This window comes from Cupressus sempervirens, chromosome 5 (assembly GCF_028749045.1).
Source record: "Cupressus sempervirens isolate cs-2001-9-10 chromosome 5, ASM2874904v1, whole genome shotgun sequence".
NCBI lineage: Eukaryota > Viridiplantae > Streptophyta > Pinopsida > Cupressales > Cupressaceae > Cupressus > Cupressus sempervirens.
Genome location: NC_143122.1, coordinates 423,643,586 through 423,665,696, shown reverse-complemented (window position 1 = coordinate 423,665,696; position 22,111 = coordinate 423,643,586). Strand labels below are relative to the sequence as shown.

Below are 22,111 nucleotides of genomic sequence, written 5' to 3'. Positions count from 1 at the left end.
ATTGAAATCGTCAACAAACAACAGAGAATACCTGGACCCAAGAACAAAAGGAGTGGCCATAGGGCCGCAAATATCTCATGAACAAGCTGAAGTACCTAAGAAGCTCAACATGAATCGCCACTGGTGAAAGTTGTGCGATGTTTGTTCCCAACCCAGTATGCATCACAAAGTCCAAGCTATTGAATCTGAATCTCTACCAATCCAAGAACAAGCTCATCCCGATCAAGCTGTGAGAGATAATGCACATTTAAGTGCCCATATCGTTGATGCCAAAGTGTGCTAACAGAAGACCGCCGAGCAGCCATAGCTAAGTCCCGAGAATCACCAAAATCAATAAGTCTAAAAAGACCATGATCCTCAAGACCCATTGCAACAGTAGACTGAGTCGCCCGATTAGTGATAGTGCACTAATGTGAACTGAAGGTGACATCCAAGTGTGGAGAATGTCGCAGCAGCTAACTGACTAAGAGTAGATTTAGTTCCATCCCTGGAGCGTAGTACACATCGAGGAAAATAAGATTCCTCCCAGCAGACTAAATATGAATGTTGCGTTTGCTGACAACCGTATACTCTTCTTTGCCACCAAAAATAACATAGTCTGAAAAAGGCTGGTAGTCAGTAAACCAGTCTCTGCGGTGAGTGAAATGACGAGACGCACCTGAATCAATATACCAAGCAGACAACTTCACATGATTTGCAAGTCTTTTAACCATGAAGGCGTAAAAGGCAGACTTTGTCTGCTCAGTGTGCTCTGCATTGTTCGCTTTTGGCTGTGAACATGATAGCTTAGATTGTGCAGCTAAGAGTTTTCAACATTCAACCTTCATGTGTCCAAACTTGTGGCAGTAGTTGCACTAAATGTTGTTCTTTCGGGAACCATCTGAGGGTGGAGGAGAAGACTTCTATTTAGATGGTTGCTAAAACTTGCGTTTATCCTTCTAAAAGGATTTAGCAACAAAGGCTTGCTCAATGAAGTTGGAGCTGGAGCTACTACCAATTTGTTGTTTCCGCTGATCTGGGTGAAGCAGAAGTGTGCAAAGATTAATGAACTTCAAATCAACACAAGAAGACGTGATATTGAGAGTCTCAATAAAGTGCTCATAGGACTTTGGTAAACTCTAGAGAGTGATAACCAAATGTCCTCTTCCTTCATCTTGCGACCAATGGCATGTATCTGATCACGGATTTCCTAAATCTGATTCAAGTGTGCCTGGAGCGAGGTTCGCTCGTCCATGACAATAGAAAACAAAGTGTTCTTCAGAAAGAAAGCTCTACTTTTGTTAAAAGTCTCATGAAGACCTTTGAGATGTGTCCAGATCTTGGCAGCTATCTTACCGGATGGAATCTGAGAGAGCTGATCATCAACCATGGATAACTTGAGAAGCATCACTGCCTCCCGATTATTTAGATCCCATGTATCCTGATTAGGACTAGGAGCAGTCGAACGCTTCGTACACCCAATACAAGTTGATCAGTGTTCCGATAATCAAAAATTGCAATGATCCGTTGCTTCCAAGTGCCATAATTTCGACCATTGAATTTGCAGTTGTGCTTGAGTAGAATGTTTGTCAAAGATGTCATGGCACATTTTTCAATGAAAAGACATGAAAATCTGTGAACGCAAGTTCTTCGAGGCAAAAAAAAGGAAAGACACAAAAAATTCAGAGTGACCTAGAAGAGAGCTCAAAAAATCCAAAAGGAATATGGTGTCATTTTCTGGATCCGCTGGCTTGAAAATTGAGGTACACAAAAAAATCTAATGACAACCCAGTTGAGCTCTCGAAAAACCTGCCAAGAATTTGAAATCAAAATATTCTTTTGAGCTCAAAATTTAGGGTTTCGAGCAAAACCCTAGCTGGCAGCCATGAATGGTCAAAAATTGCAGAAATAATGTTGTTTTCTGATAAAAAAGCTATGGTTTTCTTCATGAATAGATGTGCATGGACAAACGTGGTTGGAGAGTGTTGAACAGACACCAAAGAATGGTGTAGCAGGTATGTCATTTTTTGCTCCAAAAATGTGATTCAAGCCAAAGTAACGAGACTCAGACCCAGCTCGGACTTGACAAGGGTAACTTGACTCATGACCTGGCTCGGACTTGCCTATGACTCGGCAGTGACTTGGCAAAGTGATAAAACCCTTGAAATTTAGAGATTTTTTTGGATTTAAATTAATTTCATGCACCCATTATTGAATAAAGATTAAAGACACAATAAATCATAAAATAGAAGGTAATTTGATCACATGCATTGATTACATAACTACAAAGGCAAAAAAATTAAAAATCAGCCAAGTCAGATGAGTCAACTTAGTTGACCCGCCAAGCCGGTGTCACGGGTCATTTTGACCCGGCTAAGGTAACTTGAATCGTTGACTCGGACGACTCGCGCCAAGTCTCGTTACTATGATTCAAACAAAGACACGATTAATGATGATGTCTAATAATGAGCAGAGAAGCCGTGATCAGCAAAAAATCGTGTATTATAGCAAAACCGAGCCCCCCAGCCAGTGAAAAACGTGAGCAGTAGCAGAAGCGTTTTGTAGAAGTCACAGTTTTTAGGGCAGATAGCTCTTCGAAAAAACCCTTGTTGGTTGTATAGAAAGACGATTTGTTCACTACAATTAGCTACAGGAACCCTAGACAGGTTATTTGAGAAAAAATCATAAATAATTCTAAAAATTTGAACAAATAATTTCAAGAGAAATCATAAATTCTTCCAAAAAATTTGAAGTATTGGCTCTGATACCATATTACGAAGTAATTGGTAAAATACTTGCTTATTATTAATAGAGACCAAAAGGTCATTATATACAAAAGAATAAAACAATGTTTCCTTAGGAAATGATTGTAATGTTTCTATTCTAACTAAGAAAGCTGAAAAAACTTAAGCTAACTAGATATTTACAATAGATTACCATTAACTAATAATAGAAGATTATCTATTACCGTAATATAAATAAGATAGTAATATTATAATATTAATTATATTATAGTATTGCATAATATATTAATATTATAATATGATTATATAATATGATAAAACATTAATAATCATAATATAAAGTGAAGGTCCAAGTGATTTATTGGGAGATGGCTGGGCGGATGGGCGTCTGTGCGAGGACGTCGAGCTAGGGCAGTCGTGCCCTAGCTCTGTTCAAAGCTTTTTGAGCGTGCGCCTGCAGGGGGAAGGGTTGCAGACGGCGGGAGGGCTGGTGTTTGGCCTATAACGCCATTTTGGCCGGGTGATTTCGGCTCTGCAGAGAGGACCGGGGGTTGTGCGGCGCCTGGGTTGGGGTCCCCCACGGTGTCTAATCCAGGCTGGTGGAAGGATGTCGAGGGGTGAGCCGTCTAGGGTTTCACCGAACATCATTTTGCATGATGCGGAGGACATGCATCCGCCAAATCAAGGGGAGAGGGTGTTTGATAATGCCCTTCTTGCTCAGAATTCTAGGGTTGCAGCACCGAATACATCCAGCAGTTCCCGGATCACAAAGATTAACGGGTGCCTGGAGAGATGTAAAGAAAGACCTAAATTGGTAATCCCTTACGAGATGATTGCTGAGGATGTGGAATACTATTCAAAGCATTCGCTGTACTGTAAATTTCTGGGTTTAAGAGTATCCCTTCAATTTCTAGAAAACTGGGCTCAGAGAATCTGGGAGCCGGAGGGTGAAATGGAGGTCGCGTTGCTTGCGAACAACTTTTTCATGGTTAGATTCACTTGCATGTCAGATCGTAATAGGGTATTTGAAGGAGGGCCATATTTTTACAACCAGGTTGGGCTATTTGTCAAGCCATGGCATGCAGGATTTAACCCTTCTGAGGAGCTTCCGAATCGGGTTCCAGTGTGGGTTCGGCTACCCAAATTTCCAATAGAGTGTTGTCGGGAGGATGTTTTCCATATGCTTGCTTCGATGCTGGGGAAACCGGTAGGGTCCTCAACCCAAACCCTTGGGAAGAAGGTCATGACTTTTGCTCGAATCTGTGTGGAGCTTGATTTGAGTAGACCACTGCCAGATGAAGTTGAAATGTGCGCAGGGCCATATTCTTGGGTGCAGCAACTTGATTATGAGACCCTTCCCTTCCGGTGCCGACTTTGTCATGAATATGGTCACCTGCTGCGTAGGTGCCCGAAGGCCAAGTCGGTCGATCAGTAGCCTTCGCCCCCTCCTCGTCACAATTTGGGGGCTGATAAAGGGAAGAAGTCAAATTCAGGAGAGGAAAAGGATGTTGAGGGCTTTGTACAGGTTAAGGCTCGCAATCATAATAGAGGTCACAAGAGGACTATGATGGAGAGACAGGAGGAGGATACCTTTAATAGATTTGAAGTCCTAGATGAGCTGGGGCAGCAAGAAGTTATTCCGGGATCTAGTAGCTTGGCCCAATTGGTTGTGGAGCCTGATCATGGGATTGTCTCTTCTGACCCTCCTCCCGTTCCACAGGTTGAACCTGCTATGCCTATGGTCACTGATGGACAGGCAGGGGCTCAGATGCCTGTGGGGTTAAATGTTGATCGAGGTCAAGATGCAGGGGATGTGGCCCTTCCTGCAAGGAGTGTAGTTTCGGATACGGATAAGCGTGGTAAGTCTTCTCCTCTCTTGGGTATTCTTCAGAAGGATGGCAAGAAAGGGGTTTCTGAGAAAAGTGGTAAAAGTGGCCGTAAGAAGGACATGGAGAAGATTAAAATGATTGGGGAGAATCTGGTGGAGTCAGGAGCTGTCAAGACCTTGGATTCTCATTTCCCGGCTTCCCAGAAATGATCATTATTTCATGGAATGCAAGGGGCTTGAACAGCGGCCCTAGACAAAAAGTTGTTCGAGAATTGGTTAGAATTCATTCTCCTGATGTTCTTTTTCTGCAGGAGACCAAAGTTTCTGTTGAGAGCATGATGAGTATAGCTCCTAAATTGTGGAAGAATGGTCAATGTCAATGCATTGGTGCTCAGGGTTCTTCAGGGGGGGTAGCTTGCCTCTGGAACCCTCGTAAGATTAGGCCTATGTGGTGGATATCTTTTAGATCATCGGTATCCTTGGTCTCTCTGTGCTACGAGTTTGGAGAGTCTGTTCTTCTCTCCAACGTCTATGCCCCTGTGGAGCTCCAAGGTAAGATCCTTACATGGAATAATATTCATTTTGTTCGTGGACTATTCCCTTATTTGCCATGGATTATTGCTGGAGATTTTAATGCTATTCTTGATCTCTCTGAAAAACAGGGGGGTATGGCAAGACTTGAGCCCTCCTCTGTGCTTCTTCGGGATAATATTTCGGCACTCAATCTCGTGGATATCAAGCCTAGTAATGGCCAGTTCACCTGGAATAATAGAAGGATAGGAGATCACTGCATTGCGGAGCGACTAGATCGTTTCATGATATCCTGGTTTTGGGTGGGTGGATTATGGTCATCCAGGTCTGAGATATTAGATTGGAGAGGGTCGGATCATTGGCCCATTAAGTTAGTTATCTCCTCCAACCGGATGCCTCAGAAGCCTCCTTTTAAGTTCCAGCTTATGTGGTTAAGGGACCCAGATCTGTATGGCTATGTAGCTCAGTGGTGGAAGGAGGGTAGACCGGCCTTTGGGACAGCAATGTATATCTTCGCTAAACTACTACAATATGTTAAATATCAGCTTAAAAGATGGAACAGGTATTGCTTTGGTAATATTTTCCAAGAGAAATATGCAGCCCAGGCTGAGTTGAATGATATTACCAAGATGCTAAGGGAAGAAGGGGTGTCAGATTATTTGTTGCAGGAGGAAGCTAGGGCTTTGAAAACTCTGGAGGAGTGGGAACTGAGAGAGGAAATCTACTGGAAACAAAAAGCTCGTGTGGAATGGCTTCAGGAAGGTGATAAGAATACTGCTTTCTTCTTTAATACAGTTAAGGCAAAACAACATGGTAACTTCATATCTACCTTGGTGAATGATAGGGAAGAGATGCTCTATTCCTCTCAGGATATTTTCAGCGAAGCTGTGCAGTATTTTGAGTCTTTATTTAAGGAGGTTTCACAGGGGGACTCGATTGATGAGGCCAAGGTCCTTTCTTGTATTCCTTCTTTAGTCTCTTTGGAAATGAATGAGCATCTTATGAGCGCCATCTCTTTGGAGGAATTAGAAGGGATTGTTTTCCAGATGAAAAAAGGAAAAGCTCCAGGTCCAGACGGCTTTCCGATTGAGTTCTTCCAGGAATTTTGGGATATTATCAAGATAGACTTACTGGCAGTTGTTCAAGAATCCCAGAGGAACAAGCAAATGCTTCGGGCTCTGAATTCTACTTTCCTTGCTCTCATCCCCAAGGGGGAAGGGGCTGATCAGATTAGTCAATTCCGCCCTATCTCTCTATGCAATGTTATTTATAAAATTATATCTAAGCTGATAGCTAACAGGTTAAAAAAGTGGCTTCCAAGGTTAATTTCTGAAGAACAGAGTGGATTTGTGATGGGGCGCCAGATCCTGGATGGGGTGGTTGTGGCAACTGAGACTATTCATTCTATGGCCAATTCCAAAGACAAGGCTATGTTCATTAAGTTGGACATGGCTAAGGCATATGATAGAGTCCGTTGGTCTTTTCTCCAAAGGGTGTTGGGTGCCTTTGGTTTTGAGGAGGAATGGATTCGGTGGGTTATGAGTTGTGTGAATTCGACTTCTTTCTCAGTCTTGATTAATGGGGAACATTCTAACCTTTTTGGTGCTTCTCGGGGATTACGGCAGGGCGATCCCCTATCTCCTTATTTGTTTCTTCTTTTGGCAGAAGGTCTGGGGCGGTTGATAAAAAAGAATGTTGAAGGGGGCTTTATTCAGGGCTGGCAATGGGGAGGAGGGCTTCTTGTGCAATCTCACCTTCAGTTTGTGGATGATACTGCCATGATGGGTTTGGCTACCATCCGGGAAGCTTCTAATATTCGCAAAGTGTTGGATGTTTATCTTGCTGCTTCAGGTCAGATGATTAACGAGGACAAATCTTCCATTTATTTCTTTAATACTCCCCTTTCTATTCAGAGGAGAATCATTCAGATACTCAGATTCCAAATTGGAAGTCTTCCGATGTCCTACCTCGGCATTCCTATCTCTGGTGGTAGGCATTCTAAGGAGTCATGGCAGGCCATTCTTGATAAGTTTCGGGCCAAAGTTACTCATTGGACCCACCGCTGGCTATCCTTTGCTGGACGGTTCCAACTGATTCAATCTGTGGTTCAAGCTCTTCCTCTCTATAGGAGTATGGTTCAGGTGGTGCCGTTGAGCTTTGTTAGGGAATTGGATTTTCCCTAGCAAGACAATTTTTATGGGCTGGTAATCTATCGGCAACCAAGTGGAGTCTTGTCAAATGGGAGGTTGTCTGTAGCCCAAAACGGTTTGGTGGTCTTGGTCTACGGCAATCAGTGCTAACTAGTATTGCTTTGGCTGCTAAATTGTATTGGCGATGGTGTGTGGAAAAGGAACAGGCCTGGGCTAGAATTTTGTCTCTGAAGTACTTTCCGGGGATCCCCCATATTGATATTCCTCGATATGGTTTGTGTGGGAAAGGCTCTGTGATTTGGGGTACTCTCAAGAAAGGAGCGGCGCTCATTAAGGGTGGCTTACATTGGATCTGCAAAAGTGGCTCAAAGGCTCAGTTTTGGCATGACGCTTGGGATGGGTATCCTCCCTTGGTTGTTCAGTACCCTCATTTGCGCAGGTTGGCTCAGAGTTTCTGTAATGTTGGATGGTCAAGAGTATGCGACTTTAAATCCTTTTCCCCTCAGGGCCAGCTGGTGGAGGCAAGGTGGAAGACTCTGGGGGAGTGGCCTACTTTTGGTTCGGAAGCAGAGCGGGCTGAGCTCCTGCTCATTCTTTCCGGGCGGGACTGTAATGCCCTTAGGGGTGAAGATGTGCTGGCCTGGTCCCCTAATCCCAAGGGCGTTTATACTGTCTCCTCTGGTTATCAGGAGTTGCTCTCCCAGCAGCTGGTAGGAGGGGAGGTTCAATGGTGGAAGAAAGTTTGGAGTCAGTTTTCTTGGCCAAAATGTAATTGCTTTATTTGGACCTTGGCTTGGAACAGGTGCCTGACTTGGGACAATGTTCGGAAGAGGGGTTTTTTTGGTCCGTCGAGATGTATCCTTTGTTATAGGGAGGAAGAAGACTCTGTGCATTTATTCTTCCAATGCTCTTTCACTCTACAGTTATGGCATCTCTGGTGGGAGGTTTGGAAGTGCTCGTCCTTTCATGCCTCCTCTTTGACGGATTTTTGGTTGAGGCTGGGGAGGCCCCCGTCCCTGGCTCCCTTCTTACAGGATGTTTGGTATTTTGGTCCTACCTTCTTACTATGGCAAGTTTGGCTGGAATGTAATCGAAGAATTTTTCGGGGGGAAGCTTTGGGGATTCAGCAGGTCTGGACTAGAATTTTGGGTATGATCCAGGACACAGTCTTAGCTAAAAGTGAGGTGGTGATGCCTCTTGAGAGGAATGATGCTGTACTGGTGGACAGGTTTGGAATTCAAGGAATTTCTCCAGATTCTGCCTGTGTTAGGAGAGGCAGTAGGGCGAAACATAAAGTCCAGAGGATAGGGAAGTGGAAGGCCCCTCCGGCTGGCATTTTAAAAGTTAATACTGATGGTTCCTCTAGAGGTAATCCAGGGCTGGCTGGTATAGGTGGGATTGGTAGGAACTCTTCTGGTAGGGTGGTTTTTATATTCTCTGTCAATAAAGGGATGCAAACTGTTAATCGAATGGAAGGAATGGCTATTCTTTATGCTCTGCAGAGGGCACATGCTCTGAGGTGGCGCAAGGTAATTTGTGAATCTGACTCTCAGGTTCTTGTGAATCTTCTTCTTGAGAGGAAGTATTCGGATGTTAGTTGGGAGCTGTCTTTGATAGTGCAACAGATTTTACAGGTTAGTTCTATGATGGATTCAGTTTCTTATATCCATATTCCAAGGGAGTGGAATAGGGCAGCTGATAGTTTGGCAAAGTGGGCATCTGGAAATGAAGATGGTTGGAGGATTGATGAGTGGGAGCAGCTGACAGGTGAGTTACGTCAAGACTTGGAGAGAACGTTGACGGAGGATGTAAATGGAATCAGGGAAAGTTGAGTTTGCCTCTTCGGTTTTTCTGTGGTTTCTAGTGGTTCCTGGGGTTTAGGCCCTGGGCTGTTTTGTACTGCTTTGTTCTTTTCTGCAGTAAAGTTTTTACCCCTCTTTTTTCAAAAAATAATATAAAGTGAATTTTATTAATAAAATTATTAATAATAAATTATTATTAACAAATAATATAATGAAAAGACACATCTTTTCGCATTTCAAGGTATATTAAGAAATATCAATCACCCAAAATCATATACAAGACAAAAGGAGATATATAAAATTTGCTCTGCGAAAAGTTCAGATTGAGGAATTGAAATAAATTATGTAAGTCTCGACAAGGGACATTACAAAGGGACGGAGGAAAGAGATGAATGAATTTGTAGGTGTGTTGGTGGTGTTCAGCCGTCGGATATTTAGAATGAAGTTAAAATCAGATTTTAAATAAGAGAGAACCAAAGCCGTGAATGTTTGAAGTTTTGAAGACATTATATGTGTAGAAACATTGTAAAATTTCTGAATTTTGTCTTTTTATGTAATTGTGCTTGAGGTATTTTATTGTATGAATACACAAATGTAAGTTGTATAAGATATGTTTCAGATTCTTTTTGTCGTAAATATGTTAATGTGGATTAGAAGACATGTTAAGGCTACATGATCAGACACTTTGATAGAACCTCCCAACCTTGACTGCATCACTTTCCAGGTTATCTCTTTCCCTGTTCTCAGCAAAGACATTATCTTGTTCAGACTTAGGTGAAGCTCCAAGTGAACCAGCTCTCTCTGGAGGTTCATTTCCATCTTAAGTTACCTAAGACCTGAAAATGCTCCCTTGTTTCACTAGTTTGCTGAGTTGATGGCTCAACAAGGGTACAAATTTCAATGAGTTTTACCAACAATGACTTCTAAAACCACAAATCATCCCTCAATGTGGTAATTTTGTGACCTTTCATATGCCCCACGGGTTTATTCAAATTCCAAGAATTTCTAAACGTTTTCCTTATCCCATTTGACCCACACACCCAAGTGTGAACTTTCAAATTTCAATGCCTTGTCTCCTTTCTTGTCTTTATGTGACAGTAGTCACCTTTGGAGACAAAATGAGCCCTTTATATCTGCATCATAATGGACTTCGAACTCCCCTCACAAAAAGTGATGGTCTCTAACTTTTGTTTGCTAAAAGAAAACCTAGGACAAAGAAAATAAATAAAATAATGAATTTAAAGTTTGAAGTCTTCAAAACTCCTAAATTTAAAAATTCAAAAAATAAAAATCAAACAAAATATTTTAAAACAAGAACAATAATTAATTAATAACTAGTTAGTGAAACTTTATTTTATTTTAAATTAAAAATATAACTAAAAATATCTAAGATTGGACTCCTTGTTGTACAGTAATTATCCTTGTTCCTACAAATCTAATTATCTAATTTGCATTTGCAAACCCTAGCCTCAACACTAGCATTGCCACTACCACTTGTAGTCAAAGATCCAAGGAATAGAGGAATTGAGGAACACAAATCTCCATAAATGGCTGCCACCTCTAATTGACTCTATATCTAGCCCACAACATAAAGAGGCACAATTGAACAGCCTTCAATCAATTAATGCCTCTCCCATTTATTTTGTATTGCAATATTGCGAGCTTAATCACCTTTCTTTGCCTTGAAGATGTCATGTTCAAAAAAACACATCAGAATAATCTATAACTTTTAAGTATGCTAAAATAACAATAAACCAAAATATAACATTTAGGGTTTCTAAAAAAACAAAATTTTAGAAACTAAACCAAAAAAATAAATAAAACCAGCTAAATATAGATTTATCTTTTAAGTTTTGTTCATAAAAAGAGATCTACAATTTCTTGTTCCATAAATGATAAATCTAAAATGAAAACAAAATTAAACAAATGTAGAAAATTTGTGACATTTTATTTATTTATTTATAAGATTCAAAATAGAAAAGTACCTCCTCAAATTTACTTCAATTGACAGTTAGCTTCTCCAAAGCAGTGGAAGTCTCTGCCAGATGCACCATAGGTACTTTAGATGCACAAAAGGCTATTACAAACCTATCCAAGTTGCATTTAATCCAACATTTGCTCCTTAGGTTGTTTGTTGGTTTTTGCTTTAATGGATTGAGATTTTAGCTCCAATATACTTTCTTACACTTACAAATGACATGAATGTGTTTTGCAAGTGTTGAGGTAATTTTAAGAGCGTAAGGTTTAAATGTTTTCAACTCTTTATTCTTTTCTTTTTCTCATTTTTACGCCTTGACTTAAAATAGTTATCTTGAAAATAAAACTTGCCAACAAACTTAGATCACAAGTTTATTGGCCTCATTTATCTTCAACCCTCTCAGGACCTGCCGAAGCTTGCCAATTCTAGGCAAGTCTTGTAACATTGCATAAAACATTACACATGGACAATCAACTTAACAACCAAGTGTAGCGTCAAGTTATAAGAAGCACAACCTATAACAACATTTAAATGATATTACACAAGGGTACAATATATCTTCCTAAGCACAACATTAAAATGTTATTATGCAAGGTGTAATCACCAAGTCTTTGTCAAGTCTTGTGAAGTACTCATCAACTCTTATAACAAATGTATTGATTCATTTGTGGGTCACATGACATGCAATCTTTGAATTATGATATTGATGATCAAATTGAACTTATGTGTTCTCAGATGCATTAGTTTATTCTCTTTTTTTGGCTGACATTTGCCAATTCCGAAGCCTGAATCACAATTTTGGGCTGTTGCTCTCTCTATCTTGACAGTTTGTAGTGAGGTGATTATATTCAATTGTGGAGTGTCAAATACCTTCCACATAGCAGATTTGACATTTCAAGTATTTAAATTGTTTATGTTTATCTTTGACGTTTGGCATTGATCAATAATCAAGCATCATAGATTCATACTATGAAATGATTTAGTTTTAAAACTATGTATATTTCTCTTATTTTTTGGTATATATAATGCATATAAATACACACACACACGAACTCATACAAACCATAATGAAAAAAATAAATCACAAGCCCACATACTAGGTTCTTGTATCAAAACCCATTCCCATCCCCGAACCCAAACAGGTAACTTAGATTAAAATTTAGTATTCCCAGCATTAGAGACTAACAATGCAGAGAATTTGACTGTAATGAAAATACATTATAAAAACATAGTTAGAAAGAACCAACCAAGAAAAGGAAGTAAAAAATAGCATATTTTAATAAAGTTGTTGAATTAATTGAAATACTGTTTATACCTGGCAACCTTTCCATTCCTTCATCTATTATTTTATTCAAACCTTGTTTGCATCACACTCCACACCTTTATTTGAAGGGGAGGCATGATTCACACGAATACAGAGAGGACTATAAGATATAATTCCAGAGATCTAAACCAGTTACAATTTAATAAACCCAGTGAAGCATTATCCTTTCCGTTGTTTATGATGGACCTAAAAATGCTATAACGCAATGGTTAGATTTTTCAATCTAGAATATCTATATAGAAATTAAGTAGATGAGGATCTTACCATGAGGATCTTACCGTGAACATTTTTTAAATTTTGCAATGTGTCTGAATGTTTTTTTAAAAGAAACTTGATAAGAAAACTAATGCTATATAGTGTTAGAGCCCAAAATGCTCAAAAGAAAAATGAAATTCTGCAGAGTAAGTATTATTTGGTACGATATATTTGGAAGATAGGTGTATCATTGGGTTACTTTTTTTAATTGGTGGAAAACTTACTCTAGTATTTTATTTAATAGGAAAGCTCTGTTGTAAAATGAAGATAGAAATTTAAGATAAAAGAGCAATATTTTATTTAATGGGAAAGCTCTGTTATACAACAAAGATAGAAATTTGAGATAAGTTTATTTAATTGAAGTGGTTTATTGCTATTTTTTTAATTATAAAATAGGTATTTCTGTGAAAAGTAAATTCCTAAGGCTGGATAAAACTACCCATTCTCTGAATTTATAAAAATGTACCCCAAATAAAAAGATGGCCACCACTGTGTTTTTCATCTTCATTATGTTCCCACTAAGCTTTTGCAGCTGAAAACCAATGCCCACTGTACAAGATACAATATTTGGAAATGGATTTACCAGATTATAAGAAAATTGTTGCAAGGGGCATCACCGCCTTGGAACACGCCAGTCTATTCACGATTCAAGACTTCGCATAGGTGGTCAATCAATCTCCCTAATTTTTCATCTCAAAATCCTCTAAGGCTTTTGTCAAACAGTTCACAAACCCTGTCTGTGCTTCCATAATTTCCATACATTTCTAACAGAGTCTTTCCAACTTTAATATCTATCAAAAATACCCCTTCCATGATATTTTGATGGATGTCCACCCCACGTTTCAAAGCTTCTTTTTTGGCACAGGCCGGAAGGATGCTGACTTTACAACCTCTAATTTCATTTCCTTGGGAGGATGCTGGCTATTTGTTCACACCTGTGAATCTTCTGACTGGAGAAAAATGACACGAATCCTATAATGTTGTCGCAGGAAGGATGCACAGCAACAAGTGAGGGCAGTGAGACTACTTCCGGCAAATAACACTGGAAAGCTGACTGGCGGGAGAAATTCTCAGGCTTCTTGCCAGTGGACAATCTTTACCAACACCAGTGTCAGACATCCTGAAAGTCCGGTGAAAGTCTCCCCAAAAAATAAGCCTGACAGCTTCAATAATGACAGTGAAATTCCTGCAGCTAGTGCATTAAGAGTGACATACAGATAAGATCTACTCTGGTATTAGTAGAACGTTGCCTACTATTAATAACTGATTAATGTGAAACTGGTGGTGCATGAAGAATAATAACAATGTTATATTAATTGAACAACTTTGACCTTAGTGTATGTGTGTGTATCTCCTTTGCCATGGCCAAAAATGACCTAAGAATCCCATCCCAGAAACATCCCCTATCTCAAAAACTTGATGGAACATTGGGATTCTTTGCTATCATTCCACAGCCACCACTAAATGAAATGCAATTTCTCCAGACAAAGTACTGTCCACTTGCCTAGAAGCTTTACCTCCTTAATCCTATTTATTTGATCAAATTCAAATTGCTCACTACCAAAACTTCTCCTGCAATGTGAATTCTTGGCAATCATCCCACGGTAAAGATTAAAAAACATGAGACTTTATTCTCCAAAGAAATCTCCAATCTTTGCCTGAACTCAATGATCCATGCTTCATCCCCCAAGGCTCTAGCTCTACCCTACTCAGTTTCACCAAATCATGGCCATAGAAGAAAAGAATTCTGTGGTAAGAGGAAATCTGGTTAGCAAATTAGCAGAGCTTATACATAATGAGGATATCTTTCACAAGGAAGTGCGTAATATCACACGTGAACTTATCCTGTACCAAAGCATATGCTTTAGCCAGTGGAGAAGGGGATGCAGTGGAATTTAAAGAGATAGGGGAAGATGAAGGGATTGGTGAGATGAGATCCAAGTTAAAACTCTCTGAGTGACTAGTAGTTAGTAAAATGCAATTAAAGTGACATGATCAAATGCACAAACAACCTTCACATAGTGATTAGGGGCTAAGATGGAAAGTTTTAAGCAATTAGGCTCAGCCTGTTGGTTAGCATAACCTGCTACTAAATGTGTGATTAATCCACAAGACCGGCAGAACATGGTTTATCAAGTTGATTATCCACGGGGGAAACCAGATGGGGAGATCTTTGCTGTGAGAGAAAAGGAGGCAATAATGAAGATAAAGATGCACCAGTGCTGAAAAAGGAAGCAAGAACCACACAGCAGCTATACCCTGTCTATTAACTGGAAAATTCTAGTATTCCTTGTTCTAAGGTGCAGAAAGTGGAGGTTCAATCCAGCTCCCTTGTAATCCATAAGGCTTTGAGTAGGTTTTAATTTGCTCTCTGTTTACAGTTGTGAAAATTCTGTCAGACTTTATGCTTCAAATCAGCTGGATTTTATCATCTGGGTTACCAGTAACAATTTGAACCGGTTTACCATAAATTGTGAAATGAAATGTATAAACTTTTCTCATTGTTTGATCTTGCATTACTGGCCCATGTATGGAATGTATGTATTTTTTCTTTTTCGATTGGTAGATAGGCATTCAATTGCAAAAAAAACACTTGGTCACAATGCATATTTGAGTTTAGGTGGTTGTGTTTTGTGAGCATAAAAGGTGTGCACTACCTTATCGGCAAAGGAAAACAATGTGTAGAGACATAAATCAGGCTAATCAAGGAATCATGGACTGGAAAAGAAGTGCTATCATTTCTAATAGATGGAAAGATTGCCAAAATATAACTTACAATAATGTCATTGAAATGGACCTTAAAAGGGCAAAGTTTCTGAAAGCAACTAATTATGAGGCGAAAGTGTAGAATGCAAATTTTATTGCCAACATCCAATTGGGATCAATTGAGGTACTGGATGCTGAAAATATTGTTTGAGTTGTAAACAATCATAAAAATTGCAAAGCAACAAAATTCTGAGTGGAGGCAAGATATGGGCACCTCTTGCGGACACCGTGTATCATTCACTCACTCAGCTTGGTGATACAGAAAAATGGCACAAGTGGTCCAGTGAATGTACGCTAAGGTTAAAGAGATTCAGATGTTAGTGACTAGTCATTATTATGTCACAAGCCATCGTTAGGTTCATCTTTGAGATGGAGAATTTGAAGTTAATATTCTGAAATTTTAAAATTTTGTTTTCTGAGTTACTTTATGTTTGGCATAGAGTTTTAATTATATGAAACATCATCTACTACTTTTAGTTGTTTTATTTTGTTCAGACTGCATGAAATTGTTGAGACTCGATTTGTATCACACAACCATCTTAAAACTACTTATGAAATGAGGCATTGAGGACTGTGAACTTAGTGTGTTTGGAGGTAGTCAAATTCAAAGAGAGTCCAAAAGATCAAAGCATTGCTCATGTATGACAATCGGACTACTGGTGGATTATCTTTGAGTGTTACTGAACCCATCATAAGTATGATTAGTTTTTTGATAACTTGATATAGATCGGTTGTGTTTGGAAGATATTAAGGCATGGACTCAAGGAATAAAATACTGCGGGTTCGAAAAGTAAGTAAAGTAAATGACACCACAGGAACATTTTTCAAAAAAATGCAAAGAATCGTCGTAGTTCATTGGAACAAGACAACGACACTGTTGCATCTCATACCATTTGATTTGTCCCCCAAATTTTATAGCACAACGATATTTTCTTTGCCAACAAGGGGACAACATAGAGACACATTGACAATGTTCATGGTTACGAACAAAGCAACATTAAATAGAATATACTCCAATCCAAATATAGCTTCAATGATTTAAAGTCTTCAAGTCCTTTGTATAAGCACACTCAGACATGCTGGTACCTCCATGATGAAGGTTTTGTTTACGTGCAACTCTTAAATAAAAAGTTGTATCCCACCATGCATTTTTAATATTATAACTTTATTGCTTTTTTTTTTAAATTTCTTTTTTCAAATACATCAACGTAGTCCTAAACTTGATTTTTTCACAACAAAATTGCATTTCTCTACAAAGAAAACTTGATCTGTTGGTTTGTCACTTTATTCCCAACAACATTTTTTTGGTCCTATCAAGATGGATTCAACACACACTCCACAAGCCATCTATGACTTGGACTTGGATTCAAAGCCAGAATTTTGCAAACTTGGCAAAACTTGACAAGCAGAGAAAAAAAATATGAGAAATATTTGTAATGGATTTGTTTCAAATTTTCAAGGTGATTTTCATGAGTTTCAATAAACTCACAAGTCTTTGCTATCAAACTCAACCAAGTCTATGAGTCTAGGCTATAGGCTCCTCAAACCTATGACTTTGCCCGTAAGCCCTCATTGAGTCTAAAAATTCAAATTCAGAACATAATTGCAATATATACCAAAAATTGTAATAATCACAAACTGATCTAGATGTCATTATTTTAGTTTCCAAATCAATGTTCTCTCAGCAAAAATCAGCAAGCAAAAGCATTTGAACTATTGAAAAAATGTATCAAACGAGTTTTTTTTTTTTTTTTTCAAGATTTTTACGTTTACTTTTATAGTATTGGCTTGCATTTTCAAAGCGAGTTTGTTACTAATGAATCCCTGCTGTCAAACTCAACCAAATCTATGAATTGAGGTTACGAACCCACTGAGGCTGATTTCTACTAGGATTTCTGAATCCTCATAAAATTCAACACTATAATTTAAACTTTAAACCACAGTTCAAAAACTAGGATGTAATTAAGAACCAGTTACAATGCCGCCTTTTCCATGTCAAAAGTCACAATTTTTTTAGCAATAGATCGAGAAGGGTGATCTTTTGATCAGTTATCGCAATGTAATCGCCAATATTTCGTCCAAATGATATCCTAATCGCGACCAACTGTTTGCCCTTAGTTTATGGTGTCTGACCTACAAGTTTTTTTTCCTTTAGCTGCCTTTTGAGATTTATAAACTTTTAGCACACAAAGCAAGGTTTCACGAACCACCACATCCTCCATTATTTAGGATGCATCCTTCAGCTGATCTCCGTTATATTTCTTAAAAATGTCTCAACACGACCAGAATTTACAGTGTATTACGGTTAGACTAACACAAAAATGAAAGATTTTGATACCTCTCTGGGAGGAGGCTGGTTGAAAGAGAAATTGGCTTTGGATTGAACTGCAAGCAGAAGATCATCTGCATCGCCAATTTTTCTTTAGCTGCCTTTTGAGATTTATAAACTTTTAGCACAGAAAGCAAGGTTTCACGAACCACCACATCCTCCATTATTTAGGATTCATCCTTCAGCTGATCTCCTTTATATTTCTTAAAAATGTCTCAACACGACCAGAATTTACAGTGTATTACGGTTAGACTAACACAAAAATGAAAGATTTTGATACCTCTCTGGGAGGAGGCTGGTTGAAAGAGAAATTGGCTTTGGATTGAACTGCAAGCAGAAGATCATCTGCATCAATCGCGGACTTGCCTGCATGTTCTGAGAATGTTTGGGCATCTGTGAGAACATCTGCAACATATCTGTACCATAATTCTAAGAACTGATTGACCACCCTTGGCTCATATTGCTCCACTCCCATTGATTTCAGGAGTGATTTCACTACCTTGGCATCCCTCGGCTCTTCTTCCTGCTGCATCACGATTTAATGGTTTTTCTCTTTCGCTTTATTGGGTAGATCGATATTGCCGCAGGCGTTCCCTCTGTGAATCAAGGCGATTGTTTTTAACCGCCGTTTCTCGGCCTCCCTGAATTTTCTCTCCCTGCACACATCAAACCGCCTGTCACCGCTACCTCAAGCCTCTGCTCTTTCCGGCTTGTGAAAACAGTATATATTGTATGAATGAATTTAATCTAAAATATTTTACATTTATATATTTTAATTATAATTTTATCGTATCATACATATTATGAAAAATATATAAATCTCAAATTTCAATAAATTAATTATTTTTCAAAAAACTATTATATTCTATCTTTGAAAGTATTATAAATCTAATTATAATTTAGATATAAATGGTATATATTAATATTATAATTAGAACCCTTCTTTATGGGATTGGGGAGGTCCATCTATTTAATAGGGAAGGATGCCAAGTAGAATATTTTAAAAGAAAGTTTGATCAACATTAATTTTAATGGGGTGGCATGAGATAATTTGGGAGTGGTTGGGATGGGTTGTGTGGTAAGAAATGTTGAAGGAAAGGTCTTATTCATGGTAGGAAAGTGGATGGGTTGGTTTGCAAATAATGAGATAGAATTTCAAGTTGTTCTTTCGGAAGAATTAAAATTTAATAAAATATATTTGAAGGGACACTCACAAATTGTTGTTAATGTCATTCAAAGTTGCCAAACTTTAAATTAGAAATAAAGAAATTGGCTTAAACTTGTAAAAGGGAAGATTAAGCAATTCAAAGACTATTGTATCATATGAATTATGGGAGGACAATGAGATGTTGGATGGCACTGCAAAGGTGGTGTAGTAGATGTGATAGTAAAGGATGTTGAGGTTATGTTAGTTGTTGACACTAACATAAAGTTCAAAGATCATACTCACGATTAGTCATTCTAGGAGGGACAAACGACATTATTAGATGATAAGTGAACTAAAGGAGGGGTGTGACAGCTGCAAATTTATTATTATGGTTGGACTACATAGACATAGTAGGTAGCATATGTTGTTATGTTCACAAATGGTTAAAGCAAGTATGGACTCATCAGCGTGCTTAATTTTGAGGAAAAAGAAAATAGCATGGAGACATATTTGAGAGAAGGATGACAAAAAAATTCAAGACTAGGGAAGGAGTGGTCCTTTGCACCCTACATATGGTATTGAGAGATAACTACTTGAATAAGAATAGAAAGTATACAATAAATTCAGGTGTCGTCTTCATGTTTTGTGTTGTGTTGTTGTTGGAATGAGGATTGTGGAGTGAAGAACATTGCCCTACAATACACCAATTTCCTAGAAGGGGTGTGTTGAGGCATTGTGGTTAAAGATGCAAGGTGGTCTTTTTCATTGGTAGCGAATGCTAGCAATATATAAAAAGTATCTATGGGGAGGAACAAGGGTAAAAAGGATGTGTATTTTGTTTTGGCTATAATTTTTTTAAGTTTACAATAAATGTTGAATGTACGATTAGTAATCAATAGTTTAGGAGATAAAATTGGAGGCATGTTCATCCCAAAGAACTAGAGATATGGGTCACCTTTATAGGTAGTACCCTTGGGATGTAAAATTAATAAAAGCTTAGGAACAAAATCAAGGGTGGAAGATGTAGACCTTTTTTTTCATATCAATATATATAGGTGTGGCCTCCTAGAGTCACATTAATTGATAAAAATACACATATATTAATATGTTTTTTATGTTTACAATATAACATGCATATATTCAATTCTAAAAATATATATCATGTCAAGCTATACGATCTACTACATTTTAAGGTTGTAATATATTATCTAAAATTAAAGAAAAAATGGTCATTTAGACCATCAAATTATTAGATTGTGGTGACTGATCAGAAAAGTATTGTACATACTTCAAAAAAAATTGGGCCCTATTTTATCGAGATTTTGGGCCGACATGTAATTATTAATTATAACTCTAAAGCGGTAAAAATACTTGTATAAAAGAGCTTAGGGTTAGGGATTGTTTCATAGTTGTAATGCGAAAATTGGTTCTTGTGGTGATATTGAGCTGTAAGGGATTACAAATTGTAATCAGGTTGTAATCATTGGATCATAATAATATCGAACTTGTTGTTTGGTGGGCATAGCCCAGGGATTGGGTGAACCACATTAAATCTTGATGTCTTGTGTTCTTTTTTGTGTGATCTATTATTTTCTGATATTGGTTATATTTGCATGTAATTGTTATTTATGTTTGTGGTTTAATCCTAACACAAATTCCAAGCCTCCTTGGGACTTTCAAAAATGTGCAATTATTTAATAATAGTTTTTCCTTGTACATATTTTTTTATAAGATAAGGTAATTGTGTTTATCTTTCAAAATAGTCTTCTTTTGATTGTGGTTATTAATTAATTATCTCTCTATTATATTATATAGTAGTGTGTCTACATAAATTATACACCTAAATTTAGGATAAACTACAAATACAAACTCAAGAATCAAGAGTGAATATAGGTAGTGTAGACACCTAAATCTGATCACAGAGTTAAGTAGTAATATTTAGTCATCTTCTGAGGCATTATTAATTAAATATTTAATATTTAATTAATTTATGTTATCCCCTAGTTAATTAATTTAATTATTTAACTAGTGTCCGACTAATAATCAAATGACAACCAATTGTCTAACTTGTTAATTAAATCCTTGTTCCTCTATTGAATTAAATAAATTGCACAAGTCATTTAATTTATTTCTGAATTACCTCTCATCTATTTAACTAATTCAATTAATTAAATCTCACAAAACATGAACTAACCCTCAACCCAATAGTTAGCCTAATCCAACCCATGCACCAATAATTTTCCCTTTTAATTAAATAATTTATTTTATTTAATTAATTCCTCCACCCACCATTTCTCTAACAAATCCATCCACTAGACACTTCACTCTCTTATCTAAGCCATGTCACCCTCTTGTCCTAGCTACATCACCTCCTTTATCTATGTCTAATTACCTCTCCCATATCACTTGCACAAATCAAGGCATGATTTAAGACTTCCTAACTTAAACCCAAGTTCACTACCATGCCACATCTCCCTCTCCCACCTAAGAGCACTAAAGTTCATCTAATGCCTCTTTCACTTAACTATACATCCACAAATTCTATCTTCTCACACTCATTCTCCTTGTGACACATGTCATGAAGCTATAGATTTGAGAAAGTGCAATCCATGTGCTCATTGGTCCTTTCATCCTAGCCTTCCCTCACAATCTTCTTACTTTACATCTTGGTTGTCTATTTTCCTTACCCATGGCATATAAATTGAACCCTCCATCATTCACAAATCATCCATCTTTTGAGTAAAGTTATTATGTTGTTTTGAGAGCCAAAAACTATTAAAGCACCATTGCTATACTTGAATTTGTATTCATGCATCCATTATTGAATCATATTTTGAAGCTTCAAGCAACCATTGAGCACACGTTCCATCTTTGGACCAAACCTACATGACAAAGGAGTTATTTGATTTTCAGGTTTGCATCTTGATTTATTTTTTTTATCTCTTTTATGGTCTTCTCATATTTGTTGTTATTATTTTTTATTTGTGAATGTTAAACTTCAGCTTTATATTCTTTGCATTCTTATTTCATATAATACAAATAGAAAAACATTTTTAATTAGGTTTGTAACATATTAAGATAGTTGTTACAAGAGAAAGATAACAGTTTTCAAAATCTAAAAACAAAAGATGGGAACTTGTTTTGATCTTTCATAGGGAAGAAGATAGCCAATATTAGTTATTGGTGAATAAGAAAGGGTTGAGATTATTAAAAACATACATTGTGTAGATAATTTTGTAAAATATAATAATGTTATTGTTTAGGTGAAAAATGGGCGT

At 37.7% G+C, this 22,111-nt stretch overlaps 1 protein-coding gene across 1 annotated transcript in view; it reads right to left on the bottom strand.

Moving 5' to 3' along the window:
* Nucleotides 1–18,384, bottom strand: part of TAFII21 (TATA binding protein associated factor 21kDa subunit) — a 40,863-nt gene extending 22,479 nt beyond the window's left edge. Inside the window, exon 1 of the mRNA XM_089830989.1 lies at nt 17,967–18,384. Within this exon, the coding sequence (XP_089687115.1) occupies nt 17,967–18,218 (252 nt within the window). The 5' untranslated portion in view covers nt 18,219–18,384. The remainder of the gene's footprint in view (nt 1–17,966) is intronic.
* Between the last annotated feature and the right edge of the window lie 3,727 nt (nt 18,385–22,111).